Source organism: Scyliorhinus torazame, chromosome 21 (assembly GCF_047496885.1).
Source record: "Scyliorhinus torazame isolate Kashiwa2021f chromosome 21, sScyTor2.1, whole genome shotgun sequence".
NCBI classification, from domain to species: domain Eukaryota; kingdom Metazoa; phylum Chordata; class Chondrichthyes; order Carcharhiniformes; family Scyliorhinidae; genus Scyliorhinus; species Scyliorhinus torazame.
This window is the reverse complement of record NC_092727.1, coordinates 112465059-112478523: the sequence shown is the minus strand read 5'-3', so window position 1 is coordinate 112478523 and position 13465 is coordinate 112465059. Positions and strand designations below refer to the sequence as shown.

The 13465-nt window shown below is 46.3% G+C and overlaps 1 protein-coding gene across 1 annotated transcript in view; it reads left to right on the top strand.

The window, feature by feature from the left end:
- Positions 1-13465, top strand: part of rnd2 (Rho family GTPase 2) — a 79583-nt gene that overhangs the window by 62165 nt on the left and 3953 nt on the right. Inside the window, exon 4 of the mRNA XM_072487274.1 lies at positions 11573-11707. Coding sequence (XP_072343375.1) covers positions 11573-11707 — 135 coding nt within the window. The remainder of the gene's footprint in view (positions 1-11572; positions 11708-13465) is intronic.

The following is a 13465-nucleotide window of genomic DNA, read 5'->3' as shown; positions in this document are numbered from 1 at the left end:
CTAACTCTTGTTTCTTTCCCCACTGATGCTACCTGACCTGCAGAATATATTTAGCATTTTCTGTTTTTATTGCAGATTTCTGGCATCTGCAGTATTTTACTTTTGTAGGTCTATTGGGAGAGTGCAGGGCAGTCCAATTAAGTTTGAGTACTCTATTCATGAACCAACATAAATACGATGGACCACATTGCGCTGTAAACTGATATAGTTCTACAGTTCAATTTGTTTAAATCAGATGTTAAAACAAGCTGTATCTGTCCTCTAAGGAGACATGATCCCACGTCGTTTAGAAGACGAGCAGAGTATTTACCCAGGTATCCTGTCCTTTATTTATCCCTCAACGAACACCTAAAACACAGGGCTGGATTGGCTAGAAGGTTAGGGGGTATAACCCGCTCATGGATCCAATGGCTGCTCTATAGAGATTTAACACTGGGGCCAAAGTGAATTGTTTTAAGACGAGCTCCCGCTCCCCCATCTCGGATGTCCCATCTTGGAGGTCTGCTGGTCAATTGAATGACTGGGAGTTCTGTAGTCCCAGCAGTGCCACTGGGAGCAATGGCCATTGCTAGGACTACAGGCAGTCCCACCATGCCAAAGTTCACAGGTAAGTCAGCGGCTGGAGACCTGCCAATCTGGACTCCGTGAAGAGAGGGTGACCAGGGTGGAAGGTTGGGTTCACGAGACAAGTGGGAGGGTTAAAATACAAGGATTAGCTTGGGATGGTTGGAAGGGTGGGGGGTTGGCGAAGAGCCACCAAAAGGGTGAAAGAGCTGATAAAGGAAGTTTCCCTCCTACTTCTATCCCTTCACTTGACACTAGATCACTCAATTAAAGTGCCAACTTCCCTGCCGTGGATAAAATACCAATGGTGGCAGAATGAGTTTCTTAATTGTTCATAGAATACCTACAGTGCAGAAGGAGGCTATTCAGCCCATTGAGTCTGCACCGACCCTTCAAAAGAGCACCCTAACCATGTGCACACCCCCATCCACCCCACCCTTGCGCCTTAATCCCATAACCTAACCATTTTAAAATTATAAATTTAATGTATCCAATTAATTTTTTTTTCCAATTAAGGGGCAATTTAGCGTGGCCAATCCACCTACTGTGCACATCTTTGGGTTGTGGGCGTGAAACCCACGCAAACACGGGGAGAATGTGCAAACTCCACATGGACAGTGACCCAGAGCCAGGATCGAACCTGGGACCTCGGCGCCGTGAGGCAACAGGGCTAACCCTCTGCGCCACCGTGCTGCCCCCTCCCATAACCTAACCTACACATCTCTGGACACCTAAGGGGCAATTTATCATGGCCAGTCCATCAAACTTGCACATCTTTGGAGTGTAGGACGAAACCGGAGCACTCGGAGGAAACCCAGACAGACACGGGGACAAAGTGCAGACTCTACACAGTCACCTCAGGTCGGATTCAAACCTAGGTCCCTGGCGCTGTGAGGCAGCAGTGTGACCACTGTGCAACTGTGCTGACCACTTAAGGGCATCAATAGGCCCAAGGGATGACCAATACGTCCCCCACCCGTGTAAAATGTCAAAGGTTGGGGAGGGGCAGGATGGTGGTTAGAAGGCCCACCCGCTGGATTTATGTCCAACCCCACCAACCCTCCACCTTCAAACCACTGCTGGCGGAGTATAAAATCCAGCCCGTATGGTCTGATCCTGATCTCACTTGGTACTAAAGTCATGCAAATACTGTCAGTGGCTGATATCTGCTGCTTCCCAGATGTTACATCAAGGTTACGGCCTTTGAAATCCAATGTTTAAACCTTTCTCACTTACAAATTCTGAGATTCCATGACTCTGGCAATTGGTAGCCACTTTGTATGGGTGAGCACATGTCCAACTGGCTGTGGAGTGCTGCACAAATGCTTAGAACCTGCTGAAGTGTTGACACAGTGTCCCTGACTTTAACTCTCTGGAAGTCGGTGGGTTTTGAATGAGTTAAACTATCGCCTGATGTGTCTGTGCATGAAGGCATGTGTCCTGGACAGATAAGGCCCACGTTTCACTTCCAGATTTCTTGCACCTCAAGTTTCCGAACTCCACTAGGCTCATCCAATGTGGTGCTGAGTGCAATGACATCCCCAGAGAAAAGGGGGCAGTACCTAATGGTCAGAAAGAGTCATACTACATTGGCCACAATTTAGAGCTGGGCATTCTGGGAGTAGGCCGTTTGGCCTATGAGGGAAAGTCCCAGAGGATCATAGGCTGCTCTCCCCTTTGTGTGAGAGAGAGAGAGAGCAGGCTGGTAGTGAGGGTCACCACACCTCAGACAAAGGGCAAGGTTGAGAAGGCGGGGCCTTCATGAATAACCTCAGCCACTAGGGGAATTGAGCCCACGCTGTTGGCATTGCTCTGCATCGCGAACCAGCCGTCCAGTCAACTGAGCTAACTGACCACAAATGTGCAGTAAGGAAGGGGCAACAGAACAAAGAGCTGTTTTCAAAATAGGGAAAATATTGTACTCGCCTGGCTTGAACTAAATACTGTGTCCTTTGTGTGAAAGAAAACGCTCCAGACCTTAATTTGTTGCAGTTTTATGTTTTAGAATATTTTCAAAAGCATCTGGTAAATATAGAAATACCTTGCCTTAAATGGCAAAGACTGGAAGCCAAATCAAACCAAACTCTGCTTTTCAGCGATGCAGGCAGCAAGATCTCTGGCCTATTGACCCAGTAAGTCCTGCCAACTACTAAGTATGTAGAAAATCCTTCTTGCCCAATCATTCCCGCTGCACTAGGCTTTACATAGAAACTAGCGAAGCTGAGAGAGCAGAACAGTGGACAAAGGGTATTCAGATCAATGCGACAGTGTTCCAAACATAAGTGTCTATAACACCCTCCTGACAGGCATCTCAGGATTAATAGCTTGAGCTGTGCTAGGCTCTCTGACAGAGCCAACTTGTGAGAACATCTGAGTGCACTCCAGAGATCTTCTCATTAAAATGCAACTTTCTATTTTTCATGAGATCCACTTGTCCCCCTGAAGATTATTTTGTTCCTTCGTAAAGGGTTATTAGATTTTGGTAACACTGTAAAATCACGTATTATGTTAGCATTTGAGGCACTTATAGCTTGTATAAATCAAACATAGAGAGAGACACTAACTGACAATGACACAGGGAGCATTTGCAGATGCTCTGAAAAATAGATGTCAGAGTGATCAAAAAAAAAATCATATTTTAAAATCAACTGTCCAGTTGGACTTTAAAAATGGTAAGATTGCAGCATGTTGCAGTTAATAGATTTAATTCCAATCAAAGACTCTGGAACCACTGGATGTCCGATCAATTCAGATAACTGACTGGGCAGTTTTGCTTCTTTTCCCAAGTTCACCGTAAGTGCAATAGACAGTAGGGATCACTGAGTGGACGGGTATGAAAGCTGCCACCCGAGAATTCTGAAACTTGGGACATGAATCTCTTGAACCCAACTTGTTTAAAAGATAATGCTGTTCAGTCGGGGATGGCATGGTGGCACAGTGGTTAGTACTGCTGCCTCAGCGCCAGGGACCCGGATTCAGTTCTGACCTTGGGTGACTGTGTGTGTGGAGTTTGCACCCTGCGATAGGGTGGGGCCATGGGCCTAGGTAGGGCATTCTCTCAGACCGTCAGTGCAGACTCAATGGGCCGAACTCTGCACTGGACTATGAGTCACATGTAACAGCCGAATACAAAATGTGCCCATACAATGGCACTCCCGAGTGAAAGTCAGCTTTACTCTAAACCAAACTTTTGCAGATTGTATATCCTGTACTTTTATGTGTCCTATGCAAATTGGCTGATGGGCACATTCCGATATTTAAAAATACAAACATGCTGGTGCACATGTTCATGGGTTGAATTTTCAAAGCGGGTTTGGGAAACCAATGTCTTCTGGCTGCCACGCCACGCTATTATGAAATGGTAATCCCCAAACTGGGATGGAGGCCAGCTCATCACCCAGTTTGTGGCACTGAGTATCTCCAGGAGGCAGGAGATGCCTGTAGAGCACCAGCAGCAAATGCAAACAGTGGCCATGATGGGGTTTGTCGCTGCCTTGTTGATTGGAGCAGGCAGCTCCTCAAGAGGGCTAGTAGCATTAATGCAATTGAAGGTGGCCATGCAGCCAAAATAAAGACAATGCACCCTATCCTGCACAATATTCCCCATGCCCCAGGACTTTTCATTGTATTAAATCAAACTTTCAGTTCTCCCTAAATTCTGTCCAACAGCTGTGCACTAATGTGCATGTACCAGACCGTTCAGGTTTGTTAAATTCTGTAGTGAAAATTACCCCCTCTCCCTCCTCGGCCCATTAAGGTGCTCCGCAGGGATCTTAATGAATCACCTATTTGGGGTGACCACCCCTCATCTCACCTTTAGAAATTGTGGTGCAGTCTCAGCCCCGCTGGCAATTGAAAATCTGTCCCCATGTTCTGGCAATTCCTTGTAGCTGCTGGTTTTCACTGACATTCAGTTATATTGTTGGCAAGTTTGGAAGTCTCGTACTTTCTCTGCAGGGGACGAGGGTAGGCGCACATGCGGAAAACTGAAAGAAATTTGTAGTCTGTCCAGCAACTAAACCAACCAACCTGCCTTCAGCTCCCACTTAAAAACAGAACCACTGTTTTTGTCAGAATCTCCATTGTAAATGCCAGCTGCAATAATGGCCAGGATAGCCTTCATCTGAAAGGGCTTCAGCTTCTATTGAAATGGATGAGAAAAGAAGTGTTGGCAGCTTTTGCATGTATCACTGTGATGATACCAGCAGAATACTAAAGATGAACACCATTGTTTCTTGCTATTAAGCTTTGATCTTAAAACATTTCACCAATGCACAGTATTATTTGCATAACTCGTACGAATGTAAAGTTAATAAAGATGTTAGTGCTGTTCCACCCTCTGGCCACAAAACAATATAGCTATTTCATTTATATCAATTGAAAATTTACTGCAAATGTTATAACTAGAATATATTCTGCTCAGTGGAGTAAATACCGTGCACGCATCAACTCTGACCTTTGAATGGACCACAGCTATCTAGCGAGGCTCACAAGTGAACATAAATTACCATTGCACACTGATGCTCTTGTAGGATCTGTTTTTTGTCACATCTGTTTTGGGGAAAGAAGAGATCGGCAAAAATTCCTGCCATTGCCATCTATGAACCCCGATGACAAATATGCCTGTGTTCTCGTGAGATGAGGCTAGGTCGGGCTCCCGCAGTACCAGGCTCCCTAATTCCCATCTCGTCTCATTCATCCATCACCTCTGCAGAGATATTCTGTAACACCTGCCCCTTTGAACAAGCTTTTGGTCATCTTTTGTAATGCCTTCTGTGGCTTAGTGGAAAATTTGATTTGATAGTGCCCCTGTCATGTGGGCCGTGGGGCATTTTCATGGAATCATAGAATTTACAGTGCAGAAGGAGGCCATTTGGCCCATCGAGTCTGCACTGGCCCTTACAAAGAGCACCCTGCTCAAGCCCTATCTACCCTATCCCCGTAACCCAGTATCACCCATTTAACCTTTTTGGACACTAAGGGCAATTTAGCGTGGCCAATTCACCTGACCTTCACCTCTTTGGACTGTGGGAGGAAACCGGAGCACCCGGAGGAAACCCACGTCGACACGGGGAGAACGTGCAGACTCCGCACAGACAGTGACCCAAGCCAGGAATCGAACCTGGGACGCTGGAGCTGTGAAGCAACTGTGCGAACCATTGTGCTACCGTGCTGCCCTTTATTGCATTAAAGGTGGTATTTAAATGCGTTTTGTTGTTGGGGTGAGGCTGATTCTTGCACCAGCAGCAGGTTGACCGTTGTCTCCTGAAATAAGAGGCTGGGGGAGGGGGCAGTGTACCTCGGCTACATTGACCTGTGAAACTCTTATGGTCCAGCTTCAGGAAAGGTGAATGCCCTTGAGGAAGAAGGTCATGCCACATTGGGGATACGTTAAAAATTCTGCCAGCACCCTCTTTTGCAGCAGCAGTTTGCAATAGGCACACAGTAACTCACACATGACAATAGGGGTCTTAATGCACCTTTAAATCTGTGCAGACTCCTCATGCTCTCGAGAACCCAAAAAACGATTCCACTTTAGGTTTGAATGGGCCCTGTTATGACCAACCTTCCGTCTCTCAGTGACGCATTGAGATCAGAGTTTGATTCATTCATTAATTCAAAACACTTCCCTTGTTAAAAGTAAAGCATGGCTTAATTGTCATAAAATAAACAATTCCTACAGATCTTTGAGGTACTTTAATTTCAATTTCAAAGTTGACTAGGATGCTTCATTTGTTACTTATTCAGTGACTTCAGCTTATAGCCACAATTATATCCCACAGATCACCATCAGTTATCCTTTACACTTCTTTTAATTTGTACCTCAGAGCCGCCAATGCCTACATCTAAAAGCATGATATTAGTTTACTTCATGTAATCTTCGCCAAGTAGAATCCTCAATTCTTTGAGGGTGGCTGAACTGTGTCACGATTTTTTACTATGAGGGCGGCACAGTGGTTAGCACTGCCGCCTCACAGCACCAGGGACCCGGGTTCAATTCCGGTCTTGGGTGACTGTGTAGAGTTTCCACGTTCTCCCCATGTCTGCATGTGTTTTCTCCGGGTGCTCTGGTTTCCACCCACGGTCCGAAGTTGTGTGGGGCAGGTGGGGTTACGGGCAGGGGGGGTGGGCCTAGGTAGGGTGCTCTTTCGGATGGTCAGTGCGGACTCGGTGGGCCAAATGGCCTCCTCCGGGACTGTAGGGATTCTATGGAATGGGGAGGAGGCAGGACTCAAGTCTACCTCAGCTGGAACAGAGATGGAACCTTGTGCTATTGCCACTATTCTGAGTCACCTGCTCGCCATCTAGCTCACTGAGCTAACCTCACCCTGCGCCCCAACTCAAGTGCTATTCTTCATTTTAAATCTCCTATACCTCTTACCAAGTCTTAATATCGTCAGTAGGAATCACAAAATGCAATACATAATTATAAATTCAAACTGTTGCTTTGGCAACTGTGAGTGAAGGTTAGCTCTCTATCAGCAGCTTGTTTGATCCAGTTTGTGGTCAGTGTTTTCCCGCCTGCCTGAGTTGGTTCGGTGAGATCCCCTGAGACCTGGTTAGTTTATAAATGATGGGCCTAAGCATGGAGAACGTGTGAAAAATGAGCGGTGTGTCCCTGTGGAGAAAAGGGATGGTGTGCATTTACTTCCTCCAGTCTCTGCCAGTAATTGTCAATAACCTGTCCCTCTGCGTTAATCTCTTTTAACAGCTGGTGTTGCTTTCTGGGTTTATCGCAAGCTCTGTTTTTCTGTAACTAGGTTGCTGCTCCGCTTTCCTCTGCAATAAAGCTCACCAGAAATGGACAATGGCTCGATCTGTTCTACCACCTCCATTTTCTCATCTTGGTTCAATCTTCTGAAAGCAAAATAGTCCTAGTCCTACCTGAGAGCATTGAATCATAGAATCATGGAATTTACAGTACAGAAGGAGGCCATTCGGCCCCTCGAGCCTGCACCGGCCCTCGGAAAGAGCACCCCACTCAGGCCCATGCCCCCACCCTATCCCAGTCACCCCATCTATCCTTTTTGGATATTAACGGCAATTTATCATGTCCAATCCACCTAACCTGCACATTTTTGGACTGTGGGAGGAAACCGGAGCACCCAGAGGAAATCCACGCACACACTGGGAGAACGTGCAGACTCCACACAGACAGTGACCCAAGCCGGGAATTGAACCTAGGACTCCGGGGCTGTGACGTAACTGTGCTACCGTGCTGCCCACCGTAGCTAGCATCGGCAGCATCCCATAGTTAAGACCAGTGTATTTGATCTAGTTTAGAAACTGATTCATAGCATCATAGATTTATAGTGCAGAATGAGGCCATGCGGCCCATCGAGTCTGCACCGGATCTTGGAAAGAGCACCCTACCCGAGCCCACACCTCCACCCTATCCCCATAAGCAAAATTGCCCTAAGGGCAATTTTGGACACTAAGGGCAATTTTAGCATGGCCAATCAACCTAAGCTGCACATCTTTGGACTGTGGGAGGAAACCGGAGCACCCGGAGGAAACCTACGCACGCACGGGGAGAAAGTGCAGACTCCACATAGACAGTGACCCAAGCCAGGAATCGAACCTGGGACCCTGGAGGTGTGAACAATTGTGCTAACCCTTATGCTACCGTGCTGCCTGATTAGTCCTCTTAATGTTCCTAAATACTCACACTAGAAGCTGTTTCTCTCCCTGATACCCTCACTTTATTGCAGTCAAGATACAACACCCTATCCTGTTCCAACTCAAATTGCCCTCAGCACTGTGGAGTTTCTCAACTTTCTCTCTTGTTTATTACCCCCTACGATTTCAGACTTTTAATCTAAAGCCATAAGTTACTTGAAAATTGCTTCCAGATTTACCATGCCTCCTCTGTCATGTATGAACCTTTTTAAGGTGTCTGACACAATGGGGCTTGAACCTTCACTGAGTTTCTCAATCCCCCCCCCCACCGCACCAAGGGCCTTTTACTTGCAAGAGGGATGAACAGCAAAGAAAATGACTTTCACAATTAACCTGGCATTATCTACTTTCCTGGGAAAACTGAAATTCTTTTTGACCTTCAAAATTCTGACCTGTCACACACTCACCTTCTCTGGAAAATGTTTCCAAGCTTTATATGATTTGCTTACAGTCAGTGGTGGCATTCAGCGCTGATAACTTATGGTGACGGAATAAATCTAATTCTGTTTTTATCAAGTAGGGTGTCAGGAATTCCACGTAAAGTTAGCAGCCCAGATTACAACCCAGCAGCAGTTGCAAGAGCAGGCAGCCCCGGCGGCTCCATTGTGCCATGGATAAACATTGGGATAACGTTCACCTTCTGAATTCAAAGGGTTGCCTTTTCAGCTCATCGTTCTGAATCTGAGGTTTGCATGTGAAAAGAGGTCTCTCACTCCCACTGTGGAATGGCCTGGATGCTTTGCGAATAGATTCTTCTGCTGCCCTCAAACGCTGAAGGAGGCGGATTGCTGCAATTGATAGAACTCATTGTCTCTTCTCCTGTTGCATTCCAAGTTCACCCCCACGGTGACAACCTGCCCCTGTTTAGCTTGCAGACTTCGCCATAGCGAAGAAAGGCAATCACACTTTATAATTCACCACAAGAGTTAATATATAACTTGGATGTATTGGGCAGTATCAACCCAATTCCTTCTTCTGTTACCCTCTCTTTTTTCCACACACTCCCCACCCTGCCACTCTTTCTCTCCTTCCCTTCCTCCCATTCCCTGGCAAGCTGCTGGGAACTCTCACCCAACCATGACCAGGACATTTGATTGACAGGGAGCCCCTTGTTCCAAACACCATAAATTTGATTTGAATGTTGAATGCTTCACTCTGTTTAGCAATCCTGTATGTGCTTCTGTTGCAATTATCAGGAAAATAGACTTCCACTCTTTGCATAGTAGTATTTGAACATAGGTCATGAGCTATATTCCTGTAAGCAGGAAGTGACTGGAGATGTATAAACTGGGCTCGCAGTTGCCGACACAGCTGTCGTCGACTGTCTCTTCATTTGTCATTACACATGACCGCTTGCTATGGCATGCCTTGATGCGTTTTCCCCACACAATGTCCAATGAACTGCTAATCCCACAATGGGTCAATGAAATGACAGTCTCTGGGTAGCTGTTTGAAGCCCAAGACACTCGGGACAAAAGGAAAATGATGAGGAGTGTGGAAAAGAGAGGTCAGACACCCACCAGTCACAAATCAACTGCTCTATAAATGATCCATGACCCAGATTGCCAAATTCCTGACTCCAATGCCCCTTTCCAGGGGGTCACAGTAACTCTAATCCTTTTCCAGCTTCCTGAACTGTCAACACTTATGGGAACCAACAGCAGGATAATTGAGGGCTTGGGTCATTATCCAGGTCATGGTTCATTATGCAGGGCCATCGAGGGGGTGGGGGTGGTGGGGGGGGAGGGGAGGGGGGGGGCACACGTAATGACATTTACATCATAAAATTAGTGTTATGGGAAAGTAGTGCTGTGGAAAAGGATGTCGAGGCTTCCTCAAGTGGTAGGGGAGTCATTTTATTTTGAACCTTTTTATAATGTCAAACAAAAACAATCCAGGCAAAATAGCATTGTGTTATCTGATGCAATTGCTTTGTCGTTTATTAACTTCAGCCGGGTGATGGCAGGATTTTTCCACAAAAAAGGCGGAATGTTAGGCAGTTTTTCACAAAACAATTGTTCAACCCTTTCTTTAAAAATCCAGTCCTGTTAGTCTGTACAAACATCGGTTGTCAATCTTTTAGACTTTGAAGGATCCAAAGTCCCTCGTGCATTGAAAGGACTGATTTTAAACCTTGGTCACTTGGGGGATGCGGGGGTGAGGATATGTTGGGGGGGGGGGGGGGGGGGGGGGGGGGGGGCGTGGTGCTGCTTGGGGTGAAGAGCCGGCCACAAGCAGACAGCTAAAACCTGACCTACCCCACTAGCTTCCTGTGCCTTCCGATATTATTTAGAAGGTTAAGCAGCCTGGTGCATTTCATGCAGCCAGCTCTGACCAGTGGAATTGTGTGCAAGTCCACTTTAAGAGTGTGGCTATGTAACAGGCCTTAATTGGACTAGACAGTGGAATTGCTTCAGGTGAATTCACTCTCATCTTGAGACTACAAACAAATACAATCAGCAATCAAAGTTGCTGATTAAACTGCAAACTCTATACCCCTAATTAGCATCATCTATGCTGGTGTTTATGCTGCATAGAAACCTCCTCCTATCCCTCCTCATCTCACCCGATCAACATTATGCTGATTGAGCCTTCCCTGAAATGCACCAATGTTATTCACTTCACTACACCTTGTAGTAGTGTGTTCTACAACATCACTGCTTGTCCTTGTTCTCTCCTGAGAGAAATGCCTCCTGTCAGATGTGTTGATCCAGCAATGTTTGGATACCGATTTTTGCAACGAGCGGATTGTTTACCCAGTCCCCACGGTCCTTGACCCGTGAGTTCCGATATGATCAGGAGATCTTGGCCAGGTTGGGATTGACCTTTTACGAACTGACCATAAACATGTGGCTCCCACACAAATGTTCTGAAAGCTCGGAAGAGGCATCACAGTATATTCCTGCAACAGGGTAAACCCCAATCTATCTATTTTTATAAAATGTTTCCAATTAAGGGGCAATTTAGCGTGGCCAATCCACCTAACCTGCACATCTTTGGGTTGTGGGGATGAGACCCATGCAGACACTGGGAGAATGTGCAAACTCCGCATGGACAGTCACCCGGGGCCAGGATCGAACCTGGATCCTCAATGCTGCAAGGCAGCAGAGTTAACCACTGCGACACCGTGCTGCCCAACCCCAATCTATCTTGCATGCATACCAGATGATACTCTCTAACCTTTCTGAAGATGGGGCAGTTAAAACAAAGTCACCAATGAAAAATCTGGAGCATTGTAATAGTTTTGGTTGCAGATGATTTGAGATTGGCTTACTTGATCACAGCACCAACCAGTGTGACATAACCTTTTTGATTCTTCTTTTTCTAGTGGCAAAGTGAGACTCAAGAGTTCTGTCCCAATGCTAAAGTGCTGGTGGTTGGATGTAAGATCGATATGAGGACAGATCTGAATGTGCTGAGGGAACTTTCAAAGCAGAGGCTTATTCCAGTTACACACGAACAGGTACAGGAGCATCTATTTCTCCCCTTAATAATAATAATAATATTTATTGTTGTCACAGGTAGGCTTCCATTGGCACTGCAATGAAGGTACTGTGAAAAGCTCCTAGTCACCACATTCTAGCGCCTGTTTGGGTACACTGAAGGAGAATTCAGAATGTCCAATTCACCTAACCGCACATCTTTCGGGCCTTGTGGGAAGAAACAGGAGCATCCGGAGGAAACCCACGCAGACACAAGAATGTGCAGACTCCGCACAGACAGTGGCCCAAGCGGGACTCTAACCTGGGACCCTGGCACTGTGAAGCAACCTGCTAACCACTGTGCTACTGTGCCGCCCGATCTTCCTGTACATAAAGCTGACTGAGGGATGTTGGCAACACTTGTCACCCTGAAGTTAGTGTGAGTTTCATTCAGGAAAAGCAGCGCCCCACACTTTAGGAAGGGAAGAGAGTATGCCAAAACGATCCTGTAGATTGGCCCCAAAGATGAGTAACTTCAGCTATGTGGGTACATTCGAAAAGCTGGGGGTGTTTTCCTTGGAGAAGAGAAGATTAGGAGGAGATTTGATAGGGGTGCTCAAAATCATGTGGGGTGTGGACAGGCTAGACGGGGAGAAACCATTCCTGTTAGCAGGAGGATCTATAGACAGAGGATGTTAATGGAAGGTGATTGGCAAAAGTAGCAACAGTGACATGTGGAAATTTCTGCAGCAAGTGGTTAGGGCCTTGAATACTGTGCCTGGGAGTTCAATAAATAATTGGTTAATTGTCTGAAAAGAGAAAATGCGCAGGGCCGTGGAGAAAAGGCAGGGGTGTGGGACTAAGCGAGTTGCTCTTGCAGAGAGCTGTACTGTGATTAAATAGGAAAACTCGAGAGACAGCAAAAAAATGGCTTACTGCGGATACACAATGGCAAGTTGTTAGAAATGTCGGAACCTGTTTTAATAAGATGTACCTCTAAGTAATTGGTGACTTTAAAAAAAAAAGGTATTATTGAAGCCCCCCCCCCCCCCCCCCCCCCCCACATCGCGCACACACACACACACACCTGACACTCCAAAATAGTCCACCCACTGACTCGGAGCTACTAATTGCTGACTTCTGCAAGTGGATGGGAATCCTGGTTGTCCGCTCGAGCCCAGTGAAGCCCTTGTAGGTTCTGTACACTGCAACATTTGAAATGCGTTGTAAATCACCCCACTGCAGCTGCTGGATGACAGAAAATGCGTGCGCCTTTTGAAAACTGTGAAGGGCCTGGAGTACTCTTGAGGGCTAATCCATAACATGGTGACATTTCACAGTTGGTTCTTGTGATTTTTCTTTTCTCTACAATGTCCTTGTAGTTCCCTGGACATGGGAGTCACTTTTTCATTGGGAGGGTGTGTGCGTTTCTGGAACCGAAATGCTGCTACACGTATTCTGGCTAGGTCCCTGCATGAATAATCTGAGAAACCACAATGCCCTCGCTGTCTTCACAACCCCTGTGAATCTAAGCCCATGCTGATAAAACTGCATGCTGGAGGATTGAAGCTATCAACCATGCCCTACACCCACCCCACCTCAGGCCGGCCATTTTGGTGAATGGACTATTCACAAACCCCTGCCTTCAGCTAAATTCAGTCCCTTAACTTTCAACCTCCTTCACATCCAACTTTTGTAAGGGACATACCTGGATCACAGGGTTGGATTATGTTCCTGTAATCACCTTGGCAAATTTTATTTATTTGAAAAAATTTTTTTTTAAGAGTGCCCAATTCATT